Genomic DNA, 27,990 nt, shown 5'->3' on the forward strand with positions numbered 1-27,990 from the left:
TGCATTTGAAGAGATTTTATTTTCAGAAAAAAGGCAGCATTCATTTCAGTCTGTCCACCAGCACATCACAAAAACAAGGATTAAAAAAAAAAAATCGAATTTCACCTTTATCTGTAAAAGTCAGGCTATGCTGTTAAATACAGCCAAGATTGTAAGCATACAAGTGTCATTAAGTCTACTGAATCTTTTTTTTTTTTTTAAGTCTACTGAATCTTATTCACCAGTACCCACAAGAAAAAGGCAAAACTTTGTCCTCCTGAAAAGGTGGGCACTTTTTAGCAAACTGATAATGCTTCTGAAAGCCTCAGCATTTGTGATGATGCTAATAGCCCTTACAAATGTATTTTACACAATCTGTGCTGACTCAGCTAGGAGCCTACTGGCTGTGTGTCAGCAGCTAAAACACATCCCTGCAGACCTGTTACTGTTCATGATGACATTTGGAACTTTCAAATCCTAACCCCAAAGGCCCCCTCCTGTTCCATTCACGCATTATACATACACACATGAAGAGTGTTCCTACCAGTAACAGTTAAAATAGCATACTTAATAACTGCAAGTCACATGTAACATAGAATATTCAAATGTTTAGTTTTTAACTGTGTGTGACAAAGCCAAGAAAGCCTACCATGTCAATAGAAAAGGTAGGGAGTGGAAGGGATAGTTTTCATACACTGTTCATTTATGCTACTGAGTTTTTCTAGTGAAAGACAGCAAAGCCAATACAAAATTGAGGGACAGAGGAAAACAGATTTGAGCCACTAGTACCTCTTGAAAGACAAACCTTGTGCTTCCACACCCTGCTGTCTGGAAAGCTGACCTCCTTCCCAGGCAGCTGAGAATACAACAGTCATTCTCACTACTCTTCTTTAAGAATTTCATTGTCCCTGACTGACAGCCGACATCTGAAAGATGCATCATGCCTGCCTGGCAATACAGGGGCCATGGAAGGCGAGCATAAAGCATTCCTTGTGAGAGAGACTGTTGAAAAGGAGACCCCTGCCCCAGCTATCCCAAAAAAGTACTGATCACACTAACTACATCCAAGGAACCAGAGGGAAATGTTGAGGACTGCAGAGCAGCTACTCAAACTGTCCCTGCAAAGCTGGCCCCACAAAGTGCAGAGTAAGAAGCATGTCATCTCACTCAAATTACATGCGGTTCACTCTTAACTTTTTTCAACACAAACAGGTCTTCTCTGCCAGCAGGACTGGTCTTCAGTCTTTCTGAGTTCCTCTATATCAAGTTGCTCAAGCTAGTTTTAGTCTTTCCCAACACGATCCAGTTGGAAAATAAAAAGCCTTTGGAACACAGCATCACACGAAGGAAGGGATATATAGAAACAGGACGTTCAGGAGAAGCCTTCCTGGCACAGATTTAGAGATAAAAGTGGCAGACTGCCACCAGCAGCAGGGTGACCAGCAGCGGTGTCTTCTCGGATATGCTCATCGTATCACTTTTGTTACACAGGTTCTTCTGGCAGCAGTCATAATGGAGCTCCTTCTCCCCTAAGGCTCGTGTGATGAACTCAAAATTGCAATTTTCCAACTTCCAACACTGGTGGTAAACTTTTAGCGGCACTGTGGGGAAACACACACATACAAGGGTAAGCAATCAAGCAGGTAAAGCTCTATACTTGTCTTTGAATTCTCCTATCTGGCTAAAAAGATGCAGGATCCAGCTCTGAATGGAACTTCTCCATAAAACCAGAGTCTCAGCAGAGCCAGTACAGTTGTGTGTGCATAGGAGGCAACAGGCGATCATATTAATGTTCGAGATTAACCAAGATTTTTAAATGCATGCCCTCTTTGATTTGGCAATCCCACTTCTAGGACTTACTCTTTGAATGACTTGAAGAAGGGTTAAGATACACACTCAAGAATGGTCACTGCACTACTATCTGTAGTGGCAAGAAACTAAAAGACAGTCTATCAATTACAAAAAAAGCATCTGAATAAATTATGGCAGAGGTTCTACACAACAAAGTTCCATGCAGATAAGGAATGTCATAGGACTGTGTGTGTTGACATGGGAAGTTTTAGTTTCTTTAAAAAAAAAAAAGCAGAAAAAATAGATAAATTGGACTTCATCAAAATTAAAAGCTTGAGTGCTTCAAATAGTTAAAGAACATTTTAAAAAATTAAAAAGACAAAACCCACAAAAGGAAGAAAATGTTTATAAATCACACATCCGAGAAGACTAAAACACAACTGAACAATAGAAAGACAACGCAATTAAAATATGGGCAAAGGATATAGATACTTCAAAGATATACAAATAACCAATAAGTGCATGAAAAGATGCTCAATATCATTAGTCATTAAGAAAATACAAATCAAAACCACAATGAACATCAATTCATACCAACTAGGGTGGCTATAATCAAGAAACTGGAAACTAATTAGTGTCATGGACTATTAGAACCCTCATATATTGCTTGTGGAAAGGTAAAATGGTGCAGATATCTCGGAAAAGTCTAGTATTTCCTCAAAAGGTTAAAAATAGTTTCCATATGACCTAGTAATTCTACTTCTAGGTAAATACATCACCCAAGAGAACTGAAAACTATGTTCACACAAAAGCTTATATACCAATGCTCATAGCAGCATTATTCAAAACAGCTAAAAAGTGGAAACAACCCAGGTGTCCATTAACTGATGAACAGATAAACACAATGGGGTGTGTCCACCTGATGGAATATTATTTGCCCATAAAAAGGGATAAGGTGCTGTGATATATCCAGTAACATGGGTGAACCTTAAGAACCTCATGCTCAGTGACAGGAGCCAGTCGCAGAGGACCACAACATTTTATGTTTCAATTAATATCCAGAACAAGCAAATCCAAGGAGATAGAAAGTAGATTAGTAGCTGCCAGGGTGTGTGGGAAGGAGGAATGGGCAGTGACTGCTAATAGGTATGGGGCTGCCTTTTGGGACCACAACAATGTTCTGAAATTAGATAGTGGTGACAGTTATACAGACTTGTGAATATACTAAAGACCACTGAATTATACACTTTAAAATGAACTTTGAAACTGAGATATGTGAGTTACATCTCAAGAGAAAAAAGCCTAGATGCAGAGCAATATGTAGAATGTGGTCCATTTGTATAAAGTGTATGTGTGGGGCTATATACATTAATTTTCTCTGAAAGGATTCCCAAGGAATTTAACAGTGTTTACCTTCACAGAAGACTATCTTTCATTTATATATTTATTATATTTATATGTGGATTGAGATTTTAAAAAGTCACTGGATGAATTTATTTCCAAAATATTTTAACTTCCTTTAAAAATCATTAGACTATTCAGTAACACAGGAAAAACTTTCCAAAAGAATATGCAGTTGTGGTCCTAATTTTTGCACAACAAAGGAAAATAAAGGCCAAAAGTATATATGCTAAGTATCTTATACTGGCATATATAATTAGATAAACTATGTTAAGTGAAAAAAAGTGTTGAGCGAGAAGAATTATGTTATATTTTCCTCTTCAAAAGTTACAGTATGTGCTAGATGCTAGGGACACACAGATATATCAATAAAAGGCTGGTGCTTGCCCTGGTATCATTTTCTTTTCTTCTGTGTTGGAAAGATGAAAAATACAGATGCCTATTTTTTTATGTAAGGCTTGTAACTAATTTATCCAACTGTACTCACAGCTCAGAACAAAACCCCCTAAGTTAATAACTGCAGGTATAACTGTTCTGTTCTCCCCTTCAGAGATGAGGTGCTGGCCTGGATTTTAATGAAGTTTGGTCAAGTGGCAGAGGCCAGAACAAGTGTTCCAGTGACTCTGCTTGTTTGGATCACAAGCATTTAAGAGGCTGCTTCTAAAACTGTACTAAAAATACTTGAATAGGACAAGTTATTGCCTTACGTAATAATAATCAGACATTGGAACTAGGAAGGCATTAAAGCCACCAGAATGTTAATTTGGCAAGCCTAAAAGCTTGAGGAGGGCAGATTAATTTTGTCCTAATTATAATAACTGCTACCAATTAATCACATACTACCTGTCCTGTAGTGAACCAAGCCTTTTACTTGAACGATCTTATCTGCATAACAACCTTACAAGGGTGAGCTTCTCACCAAAGCCACTATCAGAATGACCCAAATAAAAGTGGATTACATCAGTCACTGGAATGTTGAAGGTTCTCTCTCTGGGCACAGCCTCTCCACCCTTTTTGAAGACTTGGTTCAAGTCTGCTTTTACCAAGCAATAGCCCACAATTGCCTTAGGGACCCTTAAGCATGTCCCTAATTTGAAAGGCCATTTCAGCAATGATTGCTTGACACTGTCATCAGAGGCTCTGCCAGACTCCAAGTACATGGTTTGTACTTCCAGGACCTAGCCAGGATGCCAGTAAACAGTGGCTGAATTAATACCCATCTGTCTCTCTTCTAGACAGCATCTGCATAGCACTATCATACACATTTCTCCTCTAATTGCCCTACTGACCTTGGGAGATAAGTATTCCCATTTCACAGTCTGGGGGTGAAATGTGGTTAAATAATTTCTCCAATGTACGCTTGGCCTTTGAGTCATGTTTATGACAATGTGTGCTCCGCCTCTCCCAGGCTGACGTCAGAGCTGGAGGGGGTGTAGATGCTCTGTTAGTATCTGCCTTACTGTCTGAGTATCTATATTTCAAGAACTGCTGCTACCACATGTCTAGCTGAAGTTTTGGGACATATGTTCATGAGAAGAAGAAAATTATTACTTAAGATTCACATCATCCTTAAAAAAAATTTTATATTTTAGAGTTTTAGATTCACAGCAAAATTGAGCAGAGTTCCTATATAGCCCCCTGACACCCCCAGCCCCGACCCTAAACAACCTCCCTCACTATTAACATCTCCAACACCTCCATTTGTTGCAACTGATGTCATCATGATCACCCAAAGTCCATAATTTACATTTAGGTTCACTCTCGGTGTTGTACATTCTAAGGGGTTTGACAAAACATATGACGTGTATCCATCGCTATAGTATTATACTGGTTGCAGTAAAAATCCCGTGCTCCACCTGTTCATTCCTCCCTCCTCCCCACTTAACCCCTGGCAGTCATTGTCCTTTTTATTATCTCCTTAGTTTGCCTTTTCCGAAATATGTTGTTGGAATGATAACTGTACATAGTCTTACCAAAGTGACTTCTTTCACTCAGAAATATGCAGTTTGCTTCGCGTCTTTTCCTGGATTGATACCTCATTTCTTTTTAGTCCATTCTCTGGATGTACCGCCATTTATCTATCCATTCACCTACAAAGGGGCATCTTGGTTGCTTCCAAGTTTGGGCAATTATGAACAAAGCTGCTATAAACATCCATGTGCAAGTTTTTGTATGGACCTAAGTTTTCAACTCATTTAGGTAATGAAATCAAGGAATGCAATAGTTGAATCTATGGTGAGGGTACGTTACGTTTTTTAAGGAACTGCCAGTCTGTACCAATTTACATTCCCACCAGCAGTGAATGAGAGCTCTAGGAGCTCCACACCCTCACTGGTATCTGCTGTGGTCCGTGTTTTACATCCTGGCCCTTCTAATAGATGTGCCTCACTCTTTACATTAACTGTTTTTAAAAGTATAACAGTTCATCATAAGATGAGTAAATTCTGGGGATCTAATGTACAGCACGGTGATTGTAGTTAATAATGTGCTTAGTCGCTCAGTCTTGTCTGACTCTTTGCGACCCATGGACTGTAGCCCGCCAGGCTCCTCTGCCCATGGGGATTCTCCAGGCAAGAATACAGGAGTGGGTTGCCATGCGTTCCTCCAAGGGATCTTCACAACCAAAGGATTGAACCCAGGTCTCCCATATTGCAGGAAAAATGTTTACCGTCTGAGCCATCAGGGAAGCCCATGAATACTAGAGTGGGTAGCCCATCCCTTCTCCAGGGGACCTTCCTGACCCAGGAATCAAACTGGGGTCTCCTGCATTGCAGGCGGATTCTTTACCAGGGAGTTAATAATACTAGATTGGCTATTCAAAATTTACTAAGAGAATATATCTGAAGTGTTCTCATCATACACAAAAAGGTAATAATGGGAGGGGGTGAATGTATTAATTAGATTGTGGTAATCATTTCACACTTTAAATACATACAGTTTTTATTTGTCAGTTATACTTCAATAATGTTAGAAAACAATTAAAATGAAAGTTTAACCATTTAGGTAGGAAACAATACGATTAGAGAGCTGGAAAAAAGATTTCAATTTCACTCTACTTCCCTCTTTTCTTCTCTCCACCTCTACCATCCAACATACCCATTCTGTCAATAAAAAAACACAGGCAGGAAGAACTTACTGCTGGCAGGACAGAGATCTGAGCTCAAAGCTTCCAACTGCTAATCTAATACTTGCTCTACACATAATACTGCCTTTATTATCTCATTGGGAAATTATACTTTTGTCATGGGGGTCCAAGAGACACAGATGATCAGGGTTAAGAAGCAGGTCTCTGCTTGTAGGTAACTGGTGCTCAAATATTTGTGGAGTGGATGGCTGTCCTCTCTGGGGGCCTCGCTGTGCTTTCTACATTAGCAATGAATCAACACTGTCTTCCAGGTGAGGCAGAGGAACTGTCTCCCTACAGAAACAAGGACCTCACACGCAGGCCTTGGAATTAGAGCTGCATTCTAGGAACTAGTATCAAAATTAAGAGATACTCCTATTATTTACACAGGAGAATTCCAATTCATCCTGACTTACTGAGGGATTTTTCCTTTCTGAGGAAATGAATCCCGTCCTTCATTCTATCAGGTTTTTCTGTGCTTGTGGGTCTCCCAAAACTCTTCTGAGTTTACCTGATGTGCTCAGCATTCTTTGAAGGATGCTGGGAAGAATCTGCATAAAGAGTGTGAGTGAACTAACTTGCAGGGTGGTTTTATTTTTATCTCTTAAGAGATGGAAGTTGGGGGGTTTACCTTGTACACTCACTAAGCAGACCCTGAAATAGCTGCTCCTTACCTCACAGTATCTTTTCTACATGTCAATTCAATCCAGAAACACACCCAGCAACAGCAGAGGGCATGATGTGGCTGGTTTCTTGCCTCTGCCCACCATTCCCTAAATTCTGCTTTAACAGGATTTATGGAAGAGGCAATTCCATAGTCTAACCAATTTGGACAATGCAGATTTGACAAAACTTGTCAATGCTGGCCATTCCCCATCCCAAGCCCATGAGTGTCTTGCTCTCTGAGGCCACAGAGCCTCAGAACCTGCTTTGCCTTTCTTTGGAACACCCTTCCCCCTCTTACTTCCTATTTGTCCACTGAGCTCAGCTTGAGTCCCCTTAGGACTCGGCATATATTAAATTCCCCCCGGAATGATACACAAGTATAAGTAAATACAGACATCTGTGACAGCTACACAAGCCTCTCACAATTTTCATCATCTCCTTTCTTCTTTGTAGCTCGAGCTCCTAGCTCAGGCTCTAGCACATGGCAGGCTCTCAAAAGTTTGGGAGGCAGTCAGTGTAGGTGTTATGAGGACAAGTGTTGGAATTGGATGGATTTCCATGTTCAAATCCTGAGCTGGTTTCCTTGACCTTAGTGTGTTGCTTAATCTGAATCTCAGTCTCGTTTACCAAATGGGAATAAAATATTACCCCAAGTGGTAGATGGAAAGCATTAAATTAAAAAAAAAATGGAAAAATAAAAACAAATGGAAAGTGCTTAGTGTCATATGCAACTGGTGCTATTAAATGGTAGCTATTACTTGTTGAAAACAAGTCTAACAAAAAAGAAGGTGGCACAGATTTTTTCCCAGGCACTCTTCATCCCATTACACTAAGGCAGAGAGGGGAGGGGGAAGCTCTTACCAGCCTTAACGAAGAGACAAGCATCTTGATTCTGTGAACAGTTGACGACTGTAGTGCAGTCAACATTGTTAATACAGCTGTAGCACTGTAGGCTGTGACCTAGAATCAGGAAAAGGACCGTCAGGACCTGGTAGATAAGCAGTGACTTACTCTTCTGGCAGCAGAAGCAAGCCCACTATCTCCAGTAGTGTGGGTCAGAGGTCAGCAACTCACAGTGGGATGCCTTCCCACACAAACCTGCAGCAGACATATTTTTCCAAGTGCAGACTACAGTTCTAGCAGTGGTTTTCTGGACCCTGAGGCAGTGCAAAGGGAATGTCCAGGTTTCAAAACCCGTTTAATTGTGCAACTGAGAAGCTTTCTCCTACTTTCAACCAGAAGTGATTAATCTGCAATGTTACTGACATGTTGAAAGGAACCCATCAAGAGAATAAACTAACAGAATTGTATAAACATCTTCCAAGCAACAAATATGCTCTGACATCTCAGTCTCATGGACTGATCATCGGTATTTGGTAGTACCTATCTGTGAGAAAAGACATGCTCCAAGATGAAATACATTAAATCTATTACAAATCAGTATCAACACATGAACCCCTTTGCAACTCATTTGATGATGGGGAACGCTAATTTTTGAATCAGTGTAGACAAAATGTTATTCTCCCAGAAATAATTCCATTTTGATTAGTAAGGCTGTATCATAAATAATTGTACTCAATTATTAATTTTTGAAACAATTAAAAACTTACAGAAACTTGTTTTCTCTCTTGTTTATACAAAAGCCTACAAAATACCCTTGATTTTTGTCTCTTGGCCTGCAAAGCCTAAAATATTTACCATCTGGCCCTCTACAGAACAATCTGATGGCCTCTGGGATACGGCATCCTCAGTGCAGCTGTTCCCTGCTGAGGGACTGGCCCATAACCAGAAGCAAACACAGCCAAAGGACAGGCAGCAGCTGTGTATCTTAAACCCATACGGGTGAGCAGGAATTGCACAGGGACACTGAACATAAGGGCTGGCTCCTATCAGAAGCAAATGCCTCTGGTTCCCCAATTAGGAAAATGACTACCACTCCCATTCCGTTCTTAGGATTCCTCTTTCGTAGCTAGACTTCAAGTTTCACTGAATTATTTTCCCTTCTGTTTTATATAACAGTGGTGACAGGAAAAAGAATGAGTCATAGTCCACATTTTCCATGTAATCAGTATTTGGAAGTACCCATATGTATGGGAAGACATTTTCAAAGATGAAATATGTAAAGTGTCATAGAAGAACAGCATGGTGAAATCAAGACCAAAATGTGGGTTTTAGCACCAAGAGCTGATTTTTAGTCCTAAGGCCATAGTCTGGGTTTATCACCAGGGAGAAGAATTTTCAGAAGGCCAGAAGAAAGTGGCTCCTCACTTTCTGAGCACAGTCAGGAGTGAAGCTCTCTATAACATCTTAAATGACCACGTCTGCCTTCACAGGTGTGAAATCCCAACTAGCAGAGGAACCTCTGATTTGTGAAGGTTCCAGGTTAAACTTTGAAACATCAGTCCCCCAAACCTCTTCCTCCTCCATTTTGTCTGCAGATGATAAGACAGATGTCTGCAGAGCAGGAGTGACTCCCTCAAGAATACTCAAAGCACTGCATGCAGCAGAGAGGACGCCAGCCCCCATGTCTGGGGCCGGGCTCCGCTGGCCCCCTCTACCTCTTCTCTGCCAGGCTCAGTGCTTGCCACACCTGTGTGAGAGGGGAGTCACCATGAGAAGGGACAAAGATGCCAATTTTCAACAATCTTTCCCTGCTGCAGAAGTGTGTCCACCTGATAAGAGGAAAGAGTGAAGAGGGAGAGGATATTCTCGCCTGGCTATCTGAGAGGGCCATTTGGAAAGGCTGCCCATGGGAGCACATTTTCTCCTGGCTACAGCCAGAGTTCATTTGGCTTCTTGACAAACCATCGGACATAGGTAAGAGAGCTCACCGTTGGAACTTCTGTGAGGCAGAGATATTCACAGCTAACACAGTGTTCCAATATCTAAACTATCAATCTTCAGAGAACTGCGGTAAGAGGCAGGCTTAAGGATTGCCATCCCCATTAAACTAAGATGTTAACTAACTTGTCAAAAGGCAGACAGCCCTTGAGAAGAAAGCTGGGACTTACACCCAGACAGTCAGTTCTGAAGCCCATGCTTGGTTTGTTTACCATGATGTTCTTCTAACCATCCTGAGTGAAAAAGAGAAGAAACCAACCTTCATCACGGAGGAGACCAAGCCAGGGGCAAGCAATAAGTCAGACGATGGCTGTTTGATATTCCAGCCACTTAACCAGGGTGAAGTGGATATTCTTCACACTCCAACTCCCTCGGGAAGGACCTAAGTGCCCCCAAGACCTGTCACAGAGTGGCTAATGGCACCATACCCAAGCTCCATGAATAAATGTAGACTGTTGGAAAGCGGGTGTGACCAGACTATTCTTTTAAGACTTTTTTGATATGGATCATTTTTAAAGTCTTTACTGAATGTGTTACAATATTGCTTCTGTTCTATGCTTTGGTTTTTGGCTATGAGGCATGTGGAATCTTAGCTCCCCAACCAGGGATCGAATCTACACCCCCTGTATTGGAAGGCAAAGTCTTAACCACTGGACCACCAGGGAGGTCCCCCAGGCTATGATTACAGAAAATTCACTGGGTAGAACTGTGACAATAATGTATGTTGTAACACACTCACTACATTACAAACCACCTTGGCTAAGATCAACAGTGGGGAGGAGGGCGGGGAGGTCATGACTTCTGTCTTGTCTTAGAAAAGGACAACTTGCTCAAATGTGACCTTGGGCTAACTTCTTTGCTTCAGTTTCCTCAACTGTAAAACGGGCATAACAGCACTGAGCCCTCAGGGGATGGCTAAGGATTCAATGAGACAGGGTCTGGCCCAGGCCCTGGTACATAGTAAGTGTTCGCCATACGGAAGCTGCTAACGCTGTAAGCTCTAAGACACGCTCCAACACACAGATGACTCTGTACTGTTCACTACATGGCTACTTTCTTTTCTGTCTCCCATCCCTGCTCCTCAAAGAAAAAAAAAATGTAACACCAACATGACAGAGGCAGAAAATGACCTCTGATTTTTCTAATGAAGCAAAGCAAGTAAACACAGGTGTTCCTACTGTTAGAGGTAACGAGTATCTCCAGGAGGAGGGAAGGGGAAGGGTAGGCTGGTGAAGGAGATAGGAGACAGGGGCAGACACTTTGGTGAAAGGCTCATTTGGGTTTGAATTGTGTCTGCAGCCCTTCAGTGTGATATTTTACAAACCATTTCTTTGGGCCTCAGTCTTATCATCTGGAAAGTGGCAATAAACAGCCCCTGCTCCACAGGATGGACATGAGGATTAGATAAGTAGACAGTGTTAAGATGCTGAGAACAGTGATTGGCTCATGAATGCTGTGGGCAGCAGCTGCTGCTGCTATAACCACAGTACCCTCAGCCACAGCAGTGTCACATGGGAGTGCCCGGGGTGGCCGCTGAGCTCAGCACTCTGAAGATGGCATGGGTTGGCAGCCCCGGCTGCTGGCAGTGCAAGGGGTGAAACTTAAGAGGCTGTGTGTAATCTCTCCCCCAAAAAAGCAGCTCTGTCACCCAGGATGAACTGTAACTCAGGAAGGGGCTTCGCCGAGGGTAGGGCTGTAATGTCGGAAGGAGCACTCACATCACCCTGGACCTGTAACACTGACGGCGAAAGAACCGAAGCTTGGCCCGGGGCTGTGGTACCAGCTTGGTTGTCTTGAAGCCTAAGAAAAAGTTAGGGCTGAAGCAACCTACATGACCCAGATCCAAGTCCCCCTGGACCACTCACCTAGTTGGCAGAGGACAGCCAGGAAGAACAGGAGCCCGAGCAGGATGTACCCTCCTTTGCTTGCCATTGCGACCAGCTACAGAGTCTGGGAGGAAGGAACACAAAGCATCGTCACAAACCAACAGGTGATTGCCGGGTGTCTCAGAAACCAAGAGCTGGAAGGCCTGGGGGCGTCAGGAAACACAGGAAGGAGAGAGCAGACTGAGAAAACAGGGAACCTCCGGCCAGGGGCCGTGAACCCAGGGTGCTCTTTGTGGGGGCAGTGCTCAGTCCCTCCACAGTCAAAGACCTCAGCTTGCTGAAGAAATGCTGTCAGGCCTGGCGGGAGAGGCGGCTGCAGGGAGACAAATTACATCGGACCCACCACAGCCCTCACCCACAGTAGCTGTGCACCTGTGCAGAAACTCAGTCCCTCTGAGCCTCAGTGTTCACGACTGAGCAGTGAGACAGCACTATCTCCTCCATCAGGGGCACTGACTGGGATGATAAAATGAATCAAGTACACAATGCAGTGCCTGCAATTCGAGCTCTGCAGGCCCCACCTCCGGCTGCTGGCTGAGCTGAGCCCAGCAAGCATCACTTTTCCAGGCCATGCCACTAAGTGCATCACACCAAAGGGGTGACTCTGGGGGACACCAGCAGGCACTCAGTGGCAGAAGATGGGGCAAAGGCTCAGTGCACTGAAGCTCTGACTCCCCACCTTGGTAAGTGTGATGCGGACACCTCCTCCTTCACTCTGAAAAGTAAGGGCAGGTTCCAGGTAACTCTGCTGTCTAGTCCCTATTCCCTTAATGCTTAGAGGTGTGGCAGTGAGTGTCAGAGGAGAAGAGAGGAGGGTTGAAATGCCTCACATCCTCCTTTTACTTGAGAAGGAGGCCAAGCCACAGGGCGGTTTTTAATTTAGACGAAGTCCAAACCATGAGCAGAGTCTCCCAACTCCACCCTGAGCAACAGGAAGGTGATACCTGCTCCAAACCAGGGTGGCTCCACATTCTACTCTCCTGAGCCCCAAAGGCCAGGACCTCTGCCTGGCAAACAGATAAGGTTCTTGGTGGGTGGGCCCCATCCTGCCCCACCCCACCCCACCAGCCCTCCTCTGAGTTGGAGTGGGGTGGTGGGGAGGATAGGACCAGGAAGTGAAAAGGGCAGGGCTGGGTGTTGCCTAAAGAAGATGTATTGAGGAAGTCCACGCCCAGGAGACAGAAAGGTCACATTCTAATGAGTGGGGAAGCAGGAAGAAAATCTAACTGGTCCTGGCCTTTCTTTAAAGCTGAATCACCCCCATTTCCCTCTGGGGTCTTCAAAACCTACCATAGCCTCTATGCCCACTGCCACCAGGCTGACCCTCCCTGGAGGGTAGCTGCCCAACACCCCCCAGTGCAGTGAAGCTCTGAGGCTGCCCAAGTGAAGTGAAGTCGCTCAACTGTGTCCAACTCTTTGTGACCCCAGGGACTGTAGCCAACCATGTTCCTCTGTCCATGGGATTTTCCAGGCAAGAATACTGGAGTGGGGTGCCATTTCCTTCTCCAGAGGATCTTCCCGACTAGTGGTCAAAGGCTCAGACCGGGACATACTAAAGTCTGGCTCTCCCACAGCTACCGAGCCTCATTTTTCTCACCTATACGTGGGTGCTTCCCCACATGGGGAGATGTAAGATAAAACAAGGCAACTATGTGCTTGACACAGTCACAGGAGAGTGGTGGCTACTGCCACTTCCTACCTCACTCTGCACACACCTCCCCCCAACCCCCACGACTGTAACAGGAGAGAAAGGGACAGGGCACAACTTTTGAAAGAATGACATAGCCCAAGGACACAACATAAACTGCTCAGAATCAAATGGGACCAAGACGGCAGACAAGACTAGACCTTGATCCTCAATCAGCAAGTGAAATAACACACCCAGAGGTGCCAGGACAGTGCCCGTTCAGTTCAGTCGCTTAGTCATGTCCAACTCTTTGCTACCCCATGGACTGCAGCACGCCAAGTCTCCCTGTCCATCACCAACTCCTGGAGCTTACTCAAGCTCATGTCCATCAAGTCGGAGATGCCAACCATCTCATCCTCTGTCATCTCCTCCTCCCGCCTTCAATCTGTCCCAGAATTAGGGTCTTTTCAAATGAGTCAGTTCTTTGCATCAGGTGGCCAAAGTATTGAATTTTCAGCTTCAGCATCTGTCCTTTCAATGAATATTCAGGACTGATTTCCTTTAGGATGGACTGGTCGGATCTCCTTGCAGTCCAAGGGACTCTCAAAAGTCTTCTCCAACACCACAGTTCAAAAGCATCAATTCTTCGGCACTCAGCTTTCTTTATAGTCCAACTCTCACATCCATACGTGACCACTGGAAAAACCATAGCTTTGACTAGATGGACCTTTGTTGACAAAGTAATGTCTCTGCTTTTTAATATGCTGTCTAGGTTGGTCATAACTTTTCTTCCAAGGAGTAAGCATCTTTTAATTTCATGGCTGCAGTCACCATCTGCAGTGATTTTGGAGCCCAGAAAAATGAAGTCTGCCACTGTTTCCACATCTATTTGTCACGAAGTAATGGGACTGGATGTCATGATCTTTGTTTTCTGAATGTTGAGCTTTAAGCCAACTTCTTCACTCTCCTCTCTCACTTTCATCAAGAGGCTCTTTAGTTCTTCTTCACTTTACGCCATAAGGGTGGTGTCATCTGCATATCTGAGGTTTTTGATATTTCTCTCGGCAATCTTGATTCCAGCTTGTGCTTCATCCAGCCCAGCGTTTCTCATGATGTACTCTGCATATAAGTTAAACAAGTAGGGTGACAATATACAGCCTTGACGTACTCCTTTTCCTATTTGGAACCAGTCTGTTGTTCCATGTCCAGTTCTAACTATTGCTTCCTGACCTGCATACAGGTTTCTCAAGAGGCAGGTCAGGTGGTCTAGTATTCCCATCTCTTTCAGAATTTTCCAGTTCATTGTGATCCACACAAAGGCTTTGGCATTGTCAATGAAGCAGAAATAGATGATTTTCTGGAACTCTCTTGCTTTTTCAGTGATCCAGGGGATGTTGGCAATTTGGACACGGTCAAACAGGAGATGGCAAGAGTGAACATTGACATTTTAAAAATCAGTGAACTAAAATGGACTGGAATTGGTAAATTTAACTCAGATGACCACTATCTACTACTGTGGGCAAGAATCCCTTAGAAGAAATGGAGTAGCCATCATAGTCAACAAAAGAGTCCAAAATGCAGTACTTGGATGCAGTCTCAAAAATGACAGAATGATCTCTGTTTGTTTTCAAGGCAAACCATTCAAAATCACAGTATTCCAACTCTATGCCCCGACCAGTAATGCTGAAGAAGCTGAAGTTGAACGGTTCTATGAAGGACCTACAAGACCTTCTAAAGCTAACACCCAAAAAAAGATATCCTTTTCATTATAGAGGACTGGAATGCAAAAGTACGAAGTCAAGAGATACCTGGAGTAACAGGAAAATTTGGCCTTGGAGTACAAAATGCAGCAGGTCATAGGCTAAGAGTTTTACCAAGAGAACGCACTGGTCATAGCAAACACCCTCTTCCAACAACACAAGAGAACCTCTACACATGGACATCACCAGATAGTCAATACTGAAATCAGATTCATTATATTCTTTGCAGCCAATGATGGAGAAGCGGTATACAGTCAGCAAAAACAAGACCAGGAGCAGACTGTGGCTCAGATCATGAACTCCTTATTGCCAAATTCAGACTTAAATGGAAGAAAGTAGGGAAAACCACCAGACCATTCAGGTAGGACCTAAATCAAATCCCTTACGATTATACAGTGAAAGTGAGAAATACATTCAAGGGATTAGATCTGATAGAGAGAGTGCCTGAAGAACTATGGAAGGAGGTTCATGACATTTCTAAGGCACTGTTCAAAGACCAAGGAGTAGGCAGTGGCCCAAATCCTGGAAATCTCTGCCCCTTCCCCAGAATGGTTGGAATAATCCTCCCACTCATTAGCATATGAAATTACCCAGCCTATAAAAACTAACCACCCCAAATTTCGGGGCACACTCGCCCTCTGCAATGGCCCACACTCTGTCTGTGTCTGTGGAGTGTGCTTCTCTCAGAATCTGAATAAATCTACTTCTTACCTATCACTTTGTTTCTCACTGAATTCTTTCTGCAATGAGATATCAAGAACCTGAGCTTCATGAGGTCCTGAAACCACATACCATGCGTTTTGGCTGGGTTTGAGTGCTGGCCACATGGGTTCAAGTCCCAAGCAGGGTTTTGGCTGGGTTCAAGTCCTAAGCAAGGTTTTGGCTGGGTTTTTGAGTCCCAGCACATGAGTTCAAGTCCCAATCTGTGGTAAACGGATTCACAACAACACCCAGACTTCCTGCCCTAAATCAGACACACCCCCTGGCCAGATTATCGGCCTCTCTTAGGAGCTCCCCTTTTGTTCCCTGAACCTGAGAGATGGGAGGCACCCTAACAGATCACGGTCTCTGCACCCTAACAAATCAGAAAGAGGTCCCAGCCCCTCTGGCTGGCGTCTAACGCCCCTCAATGCTTTCTGCCTGGAGCCAGATGAGTCAAGTGAACAAATGAGAGTGTTCCCCTATCCCCGGACCCCAGTCAGTGACCCAGGCCCAGCACACCCCAGCTCCCAGCCCGGTTCTTTACACGCAAGGGCGTTTGGGTAGAAAGGATGACTTAACACACTCACACAGCCCCGGGGCTGGGAACAAGTGCTGCAAGAGAAAAGGAGAGGAAGGCATCCATCAGAGGTTCCCAAAGAGGGAGGCAAGGAGCGTCAGACTCTTCCTAAAAGTTCTGAAATAGCTGCTTCCTCGGGCAGCCCCACCAGAGGAGGAGGGAAGAGGTCACAACCTCTAGGAGACTTTCTTCCAAACAGTCCTTGGCAGGAATAGCACCATTAAAATTAACAGGGTGTGGGTGCCCACCCTTGATGAAAGGCTTATCTCTTAACAAAAGCAGCAGAAACTGCACAGGGAACTGGTTCAGGGACAGGCTTTCTCCTTGACTGGTGAACAAAGCCTTGGATATTTCTGGCTCTGCCACTTCTTGCTGTGTGTTACTCAACCTCTGCATCCAGTACACACAGGGATAATCACACATACTGCACAGCATGGTGCCTGGCCGAAGGAAGCCCTCAAAAAGCAGTAGCCACCATGAGTCATGGGAAGTCATGAGGTTCCCAGAAAAAGAAACGGGAATAGGGATGGGGCATTGGGGCGAGAAGGGTGGAGAGGGTAGACAGAAGGTAGCACCAGGTCAGAAAGCTGGACAAACACTCTGGACTTGGATAAGCACAGGAGATCGCAGGCCCCAAGCCTAAGGCAGCCCCCAGCCATATGGGTTGGATGGGGAGTGTCAAGATTGAGCTTTAAGTCCACAGGACTAGCTGGTAGTCACAGTGGATGTTTCCATGACTTGGTTGCAAGAGGGCAAAGATGGCAGAGAAAGGAAGTGGTCAGTGTGCAGATGCCAAGGTCATAGTACTTGAATCAGAAGACCAGGTCTTCATTGTTGTTGTTTAGTAGCTAAGTTGTGTCTGTCTTTTTTGCGACCCTATGGACTCTAGCCTGCCAGGCATCTCTGTCCATGGGATTTCCCAGGCAAGAACACTGGAGTGGGTTGCCATTTCCTTCTGGGGATCCAACTTGCATTTCCTGTACTGCAGGTGGATTCTTTACCACTGAGCCACCAGGGAAGACAAAATAGCTGATTGTTTTAAAGCTATTTTATAAATGCCCCTAAAATGCTGACAGTAGTTAACACTAAGCAGGATTATTTATGATTTCTTATTTCTCTTCCTGACCCTTTAACTCTTTGCCATACTTCCCCAAATATTCTATAAAGAGACAAGCAGTGGTTTTATAATCAGAAATAGGAAAATCCACACATTACAAAAATTTCCCTTTTAGTAGTCATCACCTATCTTCTGGCAAATCTGTTTCAGCATTAAGAAAAAGAACTGAACCTCAAGGCTTGAAACTCTTCCCCCTAGTATAAAACACCCTTCATTTGAAATTTAAAAATCATGCCTGGAAGTGTAGATCATATGGTAGGTGAATCAACAGAGCTACCATGACTTTTCCAACCCACCCAACCAAACACTTAGATGCAAGAAGCACGCAGAAGACCTCATCATGCTTTTCTCAACATTTTAGGACTCACTGAAGCAATGGATTTAATTATTAGAAACAGCCTAAAGTCGTTCTGAAAAGGATCCACAGGGTATGATGGGTGAGCTTATGGGAAGACCCCCTTCTGGAGTGGCAGGACGCGCTTGGTGCCGATCTCAGGAAACGTGGAGATTTTCCTGCGTGGCTCTGAAGCTGACTCTAGGAATTGCTTCAGGGACAAGTGAAATAGGCTTTTCACTAGAAGGATGAGTAACAGTCAAGGATATATAAGCATTGTTTAAAACAGTAAGAATTTGGTAACACACATGTCCAACAAGATGATGAGTAAATTACGGTCCAATTCCATGGTGGGGAACTATACAGCCATGAAAAGTAACAGACATGATAGGCTATTCACAATGTATTAAAATTATAGCTAAACCGGCTTTTTTTCTTATTACTTTTTCTTTAAAATACACACACATACATATACACACCTTTAAAAAAAGCTTGGAACATCAACTTTTCCAAACATTTTGGGACATGTGATGAAACAGCATGGTAGAATTATGAGCAGCTTATTTATACTTAAATATGTTTTCTTAACAAGGAATATTTTTCAGAAAGAGTTCTCAACGGAGAGAATATTTTAATGTACTTCTGTGTCATTTAACTTGCAGCTTAAATTTTTATTTTTCTAACACTCTACCTGATTAAGTATTAAAAATACCTAAGAGCTTTCAAAATTTGCTACATTAAGGTAAAAAGTATTTCCTGTATATATAGTCTCCTAGGTCTAAAAATAGTTATTTTAGTCACACCCTATATTTAGGGGGAAAAAAATGAGGCTTTCAGGATTTTCTAGTCCTGAAAGAGAGACCCATATTCTAATCCCACTTTGCTGTCAATTTATATAACCTGAAAGCAGTCAACTCCTTTACTTCCGTTTCTAATTTGTGAAGTGATAATAATGCTTTTATAGGATAATGAAATCTAAGACTCCAGGGTTTTAAAGCTCAATATGGGCTAAAATGTTACATGGCACTTACAGGAACAAACAAATAAATGCACACACAGTCCTGGGGTTGCTCTGTCCTGGGCTCAGACCTGACCTGGAAATAATATTTTTACGATTAGGTGCCAGATTTCTGAATTTCTTCCAGTTTATCAGGACATCAAAATAAACAGCTGTAGAAGCCAGGAGAAATGGGTGGGAGAAATCAGGGCTGTTCTGTTTGGAAAAATATGGTCAGAGACAGTAACTATCTTCAGACATGGTAAGGGCCACCAAGGAAGAGAGGGGGAGGTTATTCCATGTAATTTCCAAAGACAGCATTAGGATCAATTAGGGAGGCATTCTGGGCTTCCTAAGGGAAACTGCTTGCTATCACCCCGCTTCCTCCTCCCTCCCTGCCATGTGCCAGGCACTCAACAAAATGTCAGCACAGGTGGAAATCAATTTCCTTGGTGAAATATGAAAAACTCCCCGTCACTTAGAAATGTTCACATGAAAAGAACACAGATCAGAGATGTTGCAGAAAAGAGGCCAGCAGAAAGCAGTAAAGGGTTAAAACTAGAGATTCTCATTCTACAATAAAAACCAACCCAATCATGATTTATTCATTTCCATCCCCCTGAAATGTCAGGGGAAGCGAACAATAGCAAGGCAATTTACAAATACAGGCATCCCTAACTGAGTACCTGAAGATGTTTTGGGTGGCCAGTTTATGGACAATGCAAGCCTATATTACATTATTTTACAGAGGAAAACAAAGACATGCTGCTGTCCATCCAAAAACCCCAGCCAGCACCCTCAAATATTTATCTACCTATTTAAACAATCCAAATAAATCTGAACATAAAACATTTAACACGTCAATGACCCAACAAAAGGAATTCATTGTGGGTATATTTACTCTACAAAGTAAGTTCAGTCCTGACACTTACCCCCCAGTCATCTCCACAGAAATCATTTATGAGCCCATGTAAGCTGAGCAGCTAGACACTGGGGTACAGTGACTGCTAAACCAGGTAAAGCCCCACTCTCAAGAACCTTCCAGTCTAGTGGAGGTGGATACCAGCTAATGCTAGAGACTAGGTAGAAAATAAAACAGGGTACCAGTCCTGGTTCTCTAGCTTCAGCGGGCATCAGACTCATCTGGAGGGCTGTTAAAACACAGATTGCTGGGCCCTGCCCCTAGAAGTTCTGATTCTGTAGGTCTTGGGGGGTGCCCAGGAATTAGCATTTCTAATCAGAGACTACACAGACAACTGAAGATTCAAAGAGTAAGAAGGACTTTGCCTGCCCATGGGGATTTTGAGGACAGAGCACAGGGGTCGCAGCCGAGGCATACAGGTGACCTCCAGAAGTGAAGAATGGTCCTCAGCTGACACTCAGCCAGGAAATGGCACCTCAGTCCTCCAATCACAAGGACTGTGCCATGGCAATAGCTTGCATGATCAAGGGGACAGGTTCTCTCACAAGTGCCCTCAGAAAGGAACCCAGCCCTGCTGACACCTTGATTTGAACCCAGTGAGGCCCAGGTCAGACTTCTGATGGATGGAACTGTAAGACTAATAAATTTGTGTTGTGTTAAGCCACTAGCTTTGTGGCAATTGTTTTCACAGTAACAGAAAATGAATACATCAACCTCAGAACTGGTACGTGGCATAACAGTGTTTAAACCTAGGCCTGACTTTTTAACCATAGTTAAACTCTCTGGCGGGGAAACTTCTCATGAATTCAGCTTCTGAAATAAATTGGTTGAACAGAGGCCACCAGAGAAGAGACTGTACATAGGCAATGTTGCCACAAGATTCACAGATGCCCAGGGATATACTTACTGTTCCTAGGAGCCTGGAGCGGCTAATGATCTTTAAGGCTAGAGGTATTTTCAAAAATTAAACCCAATGTTCCTATTTTACAGAAATTGATGGAGGCCCTGGGAGATGAAAGTACCTGCCCCAAGGCAACAGGTTAGTTGCAAAGCCACACTGGGTGGATTTTGCTTCTGTTTACCCTGGGCCAGAGGTGATGCAGTGGTAAAGAATCCACTTGCCAATGTGGGCAAAGCAAGAGATGTGGGTTCAATCCCTGGGGTGGGAAGATCCCCTGAAGCAGAAAATGGCAACCTGCTCCAGGGTTCTTGACTGGAAAATTCCATGGACAGAGGAGCCTGGCGGGGTGCAGTCTATGAGGAAGTCAAGAGTCGGACCCAAATGAACACGGCACAGTAGCTCACAAGTAGCCCAAAGTAACATTACCTGGAGGCTGGTAGTGTTGGGGACTTGAGGCTTTGCCTCTTTATCACCTTGGACACATACAGCCTGGCAAGCTGAGTCACCTACACAGAGATCCCTCAGCTCAGAAAAGGAATTACATCAGCAAGTGGAGACACAAAAGGCCACCATCATAATGAACAGCCCCTCCCAGCTACTCATGAGCTCCTGCTGCTCAACCATCTCTGAACTCGCTAAACCCACAAGCTAAACCCACAATCCGCTGCTTCCTCAAAAGGAAGGGCCGGTCCTGCGATTTGTTGCAGGAACTCTAGTTTCTAGTTCTTTAGGGCCGCCTCACAGCCCTGCCTTTCTAGGTCACACATGTAGAGCCAACTGTGAAGACATTTCACAAAAACATGGGGCGTAGCTAGTAACACATCCTGTTTTGGAAAGCCTCAAGCACCAGTGGGCTAGGTTTTGTTTACGGCAGTCTGGGGTTGGCCCAGAATTTTTCATGCATTTCTTTTCAAGAGCTTGTACTTACAGCTCTCAAAGCTGAATTCCACTAGACACCTGCTTGCCTCACTCTAATATCCATTTTTATTTGGCATTTTATCTTACAAGCTACTCAGCATAATGGGGTGTTTTCCTTACAGTTCCCTGTTTGAAAATACAGAAGCCACAGTTTCATACATTTGGTCCACAGTCAGGCAATTCCTTTGATCAACATTCTGAATTGTGTGTGCCCTCCTTGGAGAACTGGGAATAAGCTACCCTCAGCGAGAAACATGGGGATCCGAACTATTAACAGCCACATTTGTTCTCCACTTATCAGGTGCCACAAATTTTCTCATTTAGTTCTTACAACACCATGGTGGCACTACCAGTAAAGAATCCACCTGCCAATGCAGAAGACCTAAGAGACTTGGGGTCGATCCTTGGGTCGGAAGATCCCCTGGAGTAGGAAATGGCAACCCACTCCTGTATTCTTGCCTGGAGAATCCCATGAACAGAGGAGCCTGGCGGGCTACAGTCCACAGGGTCGCAAAGAGTCAGACACGACTGAACAGACTTAGTACACACTCATTTTACCCATAAGAAAATGAGGTTAAATAGCATGTTCACCATCACCCAGCCAGCAAAGAGTAGAGTCGAGATTCAAACCCTGGTCTGTGACCATGTCCAGGCCCTTGATCACTAAGCTGTGACACATGAACATCATCATTTCTCTGCAAGCAAACCAAGTGCCAAATTCTAGGTATTCTAGGTGGATTTCAAAGCCACCACCGCCCACAGATGGAACTAGGTAAGGTAGAGCAAAGAGGTAGGAAGAGCTGTTTCTCTGATCTGTGATTCTCACAATTAAATATAAAGTAATCTTTGGATTATCTCATCTGTATTTGAGGTCTCCTTTTTGAGAAATGTCTGTCAGTCACAAGCTACTTTGATAGGGTGTGGGCTATATCTTTAGGTTTCTAAAACTTATGGGCTGATCTGTTTAGAATGAAATAGAGTTAATGAAGGCTTCCCTGGTGGTCCATTAAGAAATTCCCTTCAGTCCATAAAGAATCCCCCTGCAATGCATGTGACCTGGGTTCGATCCCTGGGTTGGGAAGATCCCCTAGAGGAGAGCATAGTAACCCACTCCAGTATTCTTGCTCGGAGAATCCCCATGGACAGAGGAGCCTAGAGGGCTGCAGTCCATGGGGTCGCAAAGAGTCGGACACGACTGAGTAACTAAACACAGCACAAAGTTATTGCAGTTGAGAGTGGTAGCCAGGTCTCCGCTGAGGCCCCCTGGTATCTTTTAAAAGTTGGCCAAGAAGAGGATTTTTAAAAGAATCAGCTGGCCACAGCAAGAGGCACTTTCAAAGTGCACATAAGGTATTACAGGAAGGAAAAAAAGGTAAGCACAGGTTAAAAGCAAAGCCAGAGGAAGCCGCCTGCGCCAGTCTTCACAAGGTGGCAACAGGCCACACTGCAACTTCAAAGAAGTCACCCAACTACTGCCAGGGTAAGTCACCAACTCCATCTCTTTTTCGTGTGGGAAGCGAGCTAAAGGGAAGAACTCACATGCGTCAGAGGAGAAACAGAACGTTACTTGGTACATTTCCAGGATCCATGGAGAAAATCACTACTTAACGTCTCCTTAAAAGCCAGCCGCCAGACTCCAAGAAGGGTGCGGCCCAGGCCGGCCCAAGAAAACCAACATCATACTTGAAATGTCTAAGTTCCGACCCTACCTTGCTTTTTAAAATTCAACATTTAGACCTCCAGGGCAAGAGAAGAATGTCCAGACACTCGAGGATGGGGTTATAACCTCCTTTCAAGGTGCGATCTCTTTTCCCTAAACTGCAAGAGCTTCTCTTCAGATTCGAGGTTCGAATGGTATTCCCGCAGGGGGGTGGGGGTGTGGGGCTGCGGAATAGAGGGTGGGTGGGTGGAGGTGGCGCGCGGAACGCGGAACGCGTCCGCTCCCCTCTTCTCGTTGTACACAAAAGAGGCCGGGAAGCTGAAAGGCAAGCCGGGAGCCCCCGGCGCCGGGATGCTGCGGGACGCGGGCGGAGGGAAGGGCGCCGGAGCTCGCCGTCCCCCGGCGCGGCGGCCGGCGCGGGGTGAGCGCGCCAGCTCAGACCCTCCAAACCCCTCAGCCCCGCGGCCCAGCTGCTAGAGCAGCGGCTCAAGTGCCCCAGCGTCGGGCTGGGAGCGCAGCTCCGCGAGCCTCCCGACCCTCCAACCTTACCTAAAGACCCCACGGCTCCGCTTCAGCGCCGCTCAACCTACAACGACGGCCCAGCCACTCTTTACCGCCTGGGCTGGGAAGGGGCGAGCCCCGGTCGAGCCCCGGCCCCGCCCCGCCCCGCCGAGCCCCGCCCCCGCCCCTCCCCGCCGAGCCCCGCCCCTCCCCGCCGAGCCCTGCGCGCCGCAGTGGCCAGTCCAAGGTCACACAGCTGCGCACAAGTGTGCAGTCCAGGCAACGGTGGGGAAAAACACTCGTGACCAGGAGTAGGTGAAGCTCTTTATGTTAATAATGCTGAAAACGTCAAGTTTATGATGCTCTTCCTCCTTTCGATTTGTTATTTTAAAAAAAACCTCCAAGACTTAGGAATTTTCCTTTCTTTACAAAAAAATATAAAAATGTTTTTCAAAATGTTTGCGTGCCCATGCCAAATTCCCATTGGCCAGGCTGCTCTCGGCTCTCAGGCTCTGGTAGCCCACAAAGACCCTTCAGCCGTAGCCACATCTGGTGCCTTGTGTCTTGTTTGGAAGCGAGATGAAATTTTTGTGGATTTTTTTTTTTTTTGCGACGGGGGGGGCGGGGGCGCCGGGCGTGGTCCACCACACAGCTTGTGGAATCTTAATTACGGGACAAGAGATGGAACTGGACCCCTAGCAGTGAGAGCAGGGAGTCCTAACCACTAGCTCGCAGGGAAATTCCCTTTTGTGATCCTAAAAGCGTGTATTAGCCAGTCTGGGACCAGTATCACCATTTAGAACGTTATTCTTATGTGAAGATAAAAATCTGAAGTTTCCATTGATCACTTTGTCAGCATCCGCTCCGGAACCGGCTTAATGAGAGCCCTGCAAAGGAGAGCTGGGAAGGCAGGCCAATATTACATTCTTTTTCCAAGAGATTGACCTCTGCTGAGATCAAGTTCAAGGAGGGGAAACTGTATGATAACCCATCATGACATGTGCCTTCTACCATGATCCTCTGATGGCTTTGGGGTGTCATGGAATGAATTTCATGTGGTGGTGCCTTAATCTTGGGTTTTCTCTGTACAAACTGGAGTCTCAAATCAGGATTTGCTTTGATATTACAGTGGTAGTGGTGGTGGTGTAGTTGCTAAGTCGTGTCTGACTCTTGCGACCCCACCAGGCTCCTCTGTCCATGCGATTTTCCAGGCAAGAACACTGGAGTGGGTTGCCATTTCCTTCTCCAGGGGATCTTCCTGACCCAGGGATCAAACCTGGGTTTTCTGCACTGCAGGCAGATTCTTTACCGACTGAGCTACCAGGAAAGCCCTGATATTACAGTGTGCTTAAATCAGCTAAAATGTGTATTTCCTATGATAGTTTGTTTACAGAGCTCTTCCACATGCATTTTCTGGGCATCCTATAAGCTCTTTTCCATTACCTGCTCATAATGTGGTATTGCCAGTGTTGGCCTGAGAACCATGGCTATATGTTTTCCCTGGGAGACTATAGTGCACCCGCTTTGTTTTAACTTGCGAATACAGTTGGCCCTCCATATCCATAGGTTTGGCATCAGTGGATTCAGCTACCGAAACTGCAGTTGTCAAGGGATGACTGTATTAAAAATACATCATTTTTTGTAAGGGAGAGAAGGAATTGGCAACCCACTCCAGTACTCTTGCCTGAGAAGTCCCATGGATGGAGGAGCCTGGTAGGCTACGGACAGCGTCGAAAAGAGTTGGACAAAACTGAGCGACTTCACTTTCACTTTTTGTAAGGGACTTGAGCATCCACTGATTTTGGTATCCGTGGAGGTTCTGGAACCATTCTCTTGCAGATACCGAGGGTTGACTGTATATATGTTTACAAGTCAACTTGCAAATCTTTTTTCTCTACCACTCCTTGGATCCTCATATTTGTATCTAATTACTGGACATCTCCATCTATATGTCCCACAGACATCTGAACTCAAAATGTGTTCAGATCTTAACTCTTCTCCAATGTTCCACTGCTTTTCCTGCAATTTTTTTTTCATCAATGGCGTCCCATACCTGGAATCAACTTCAGTTTCTTCTACTCCCACACATGCAATCACCAACTCCTGCCTATTTTATCGTTTAGATACTTCAATTTCATCCTCTCTCCACTCCACTCCCACTGCTACTGCCCTAATTCAAGCCTGTAGAATATCTTATTTTGTTCAGTTGTTCAATCGTGTCTGACTCTTTGCACCCCCATGGACTATAGCATGTCAGGCTTCCCTGTCCTTAACCATCTCCCGGAGTTTGCTCAAACTCATGTCCATTGAGTCAGTGATGACATCCAACCATCTCATCCTCTGTCATCCCCTTCTCCTCCTGCCTTCAATCTTTCCCAGCATCAGAGTCTTTTCCAATGAATCTGCTCTTTGCATCAGGTGGTCAAAGTAGTATCAGTCCTTCCAATGAATATTCAGGGTTGATTTCCTTTAAGATTGATTGGTTTGATCTCCTTGCTGTCCAAGGGACTCTCAAGAGTCTTCTCCAGCACCACAGTTCAAAAGCATCAATTCTTTGGTGTTCAGCCTTTTTTATTGTCCAGTTCTCACATCCATACACTGGAAAAATCATAGCTTTGACTAGACGGACCTTTATCAACAAAGTAATTTCTCTGCGTTTTAATATGCTGTCTAGGTTTGTCATTGCTTTTCTTTCAAGGAGCAAATGTCTTTTAATTTCATAGCTGCAGTCACTGTCCACAATGACTTTGGAGCCCAAGAAAATAAAGTCTGTCACTGTTTCCATTATTTCCCATTCTATTTGCCATGAAGTGATGGGACTGGATGCCATAATGTTAGTTTTTTGAATGTTGAGTTGTAAGCCAGCTTTTCACTCTTCTTTGATCTTCATCAAGAGGCTCTTTAATTCCTCTTCACTTTCTGCCACAAGGGTGGTGTCATCTGCAAATGAGGTTATTGATATTTTTCCTGGTAGTCTTGATTCCAGCTTGTGGTTCATCCAGCCCAGCATTTTGCATGATGTCCTCTGCATATCAGTTAAATAAACAGGATGACAGTATACAGCCTTGTATATTGTATATACAGTATATAGTATATTGTATATATACTCCTTTCCCAATTTGGAAGCAGTTCGTTTTTCCATGTCAGTTCTAACTGTTGCTTCTTAACCTGCATATAGATTTCATAGGAGGCAGGTAAGGTGGTCTGGTATTCCCATCTCTTGAAGAATTTTCCACAGATTGTTGTGATCCACACAGTCAAAGGCTTTAGCGAACTCAATGAAGCAGAAGCTTTTCTGGTACGATCCAAAGAATGCTGGCAACTTGATCTCTGGTTCCTCTGCCTTTTTTAAATCCAGCTTGTACATCTGGATTTAGAATGTCTTACTTTGGGCCATTACAATTTCTTCATACTAGGGTTCCATGCTGCCCATGTTAATACCTACATCTCTTGCCCCATCTCTACTTATATTCCTGTTAGAGACCTGGCTGGTTTACCTCTCCAGGCTTGTTTTACTTTTTACTTTCCATTTAATTTTCCCCTTTTCTCATCATCCTTCTTGGAATACCGTATGGCTGCAGTTGCTACACCAAAGCCATGAGTGATCTTCAAGTCTGCTACAAATGGCAGAACAGGAAGATGGAAGCAATCCGGAATATTGAAAAGATTGGGCCACCTTATCAGCCATGAGCAAGTTACCTCTGGTTTTTCACAAGAGGAAAAAAACTTTGAACTATTTGGTTACTGTTTACCTATCTGCCTCATTCTGATACATCAAGCTTCAGACAAATGAGTAAAAGACAAGTGGTGTTCTGAGGGACCTCAGAGCCAGAAATGGGGTTCACTACACCAAAAGTACAGTCAGACCAACTGTTAGATCCCTTTTCTGTGTGAATACACAATTCTTGCCAGAGAAATAAAGGATGAGGTTATCAACTAATCAATCACACCTTAGGAAGAACTCAGTCAATATACTAAAAGAATGTGAATTCTAACCAAGGATAAGTGAGCCTGAAGCATTCTGAGGAATAAGGGTTGGATGGGGTGACAGGGAGATGTGGGGCCTCCTGAGTTCTCTGGGAACTGAGAGAAAGGAGAGGCCATTCTAAAAAGGGAAAGATGCTAAGAATGGTGAGGGATCCTGGAACCAGCTTTAAGTTCCAACATTAACTACTTCTAATTACTACTTTATTGGGAAAGTTTAATTTTCAAAATACAATGTTGTTTTTTTTTTTAAAGGATAGGCATAACAGAAGGATTTGGCACTCTGATAATACTCTATTAAA

At 44.4% G+C, this 27,990-nt stretch overlaps 1 protein-coding gene and 1 long non-coding RNA gene across 2 annotated transcripts in view; one reads left to right on the plus strand and one right to left on the minus strand.

Annotated features, from left to right (window-relative positions):
* On the minus strand, window positions 1–23,818 carry LOC145526292 (CD59 glycoprotein-like). Its single transcript, XM_081541644.1, has 4 exons — window positions 23,753–23,818; window positions 11,668–11,752; window positions 7,823–7,921; window positions 1–1,580 (listed from the first exon to the last, which is right to left on the minus strand). The coding sequence occupies exons 2-4, from the start codon at window positions 11,732–11,734 to the stop codon at window positions 1,378–1,380; spliced, it is 369 nt and encodes a 122-aa protein (XP_081397770.1). The 5' UTR covers window positions 11,735–11,752; window positions 23,753–23,818; the 3' UTR covers window positions 1–1,377.
* The window catches only part of LOC145526294 (uncharacterized), an 8,080-nt gene continuing 3,044 nt past the window's right edge, over window positions 22,955–27,990 (plus strand). The window contains exons 1-2 of the long non-coding RNA XR_014068831.1: window positions 22,955–23,023; window positions 23,126–23,340. This is a non-coding gene — a long non-coding RNA (uncharacterized LOC145526294). The remainder of the gene's footprint in view (window positions 23,024–23,125; window positions 23,341–27,990) is intronic.

Source organism: Giraffa tippelskirchi, chromosome 11 (genome assembly GCF_054371585.1).
Source record: "Giraffa tippelskirchi isolate mGirTip1 chromosome 11, T2T-mGirTip1v1.2.pri, whole genome shotgun sequence".
In the NCBI taxonomy this organism is placed as follows: Eukaryota; Metazoa; Chordata; class Mammalia; order Artiodactyla; family Giraffidae; genus Giraffa; species Giraffa tippelskirchi.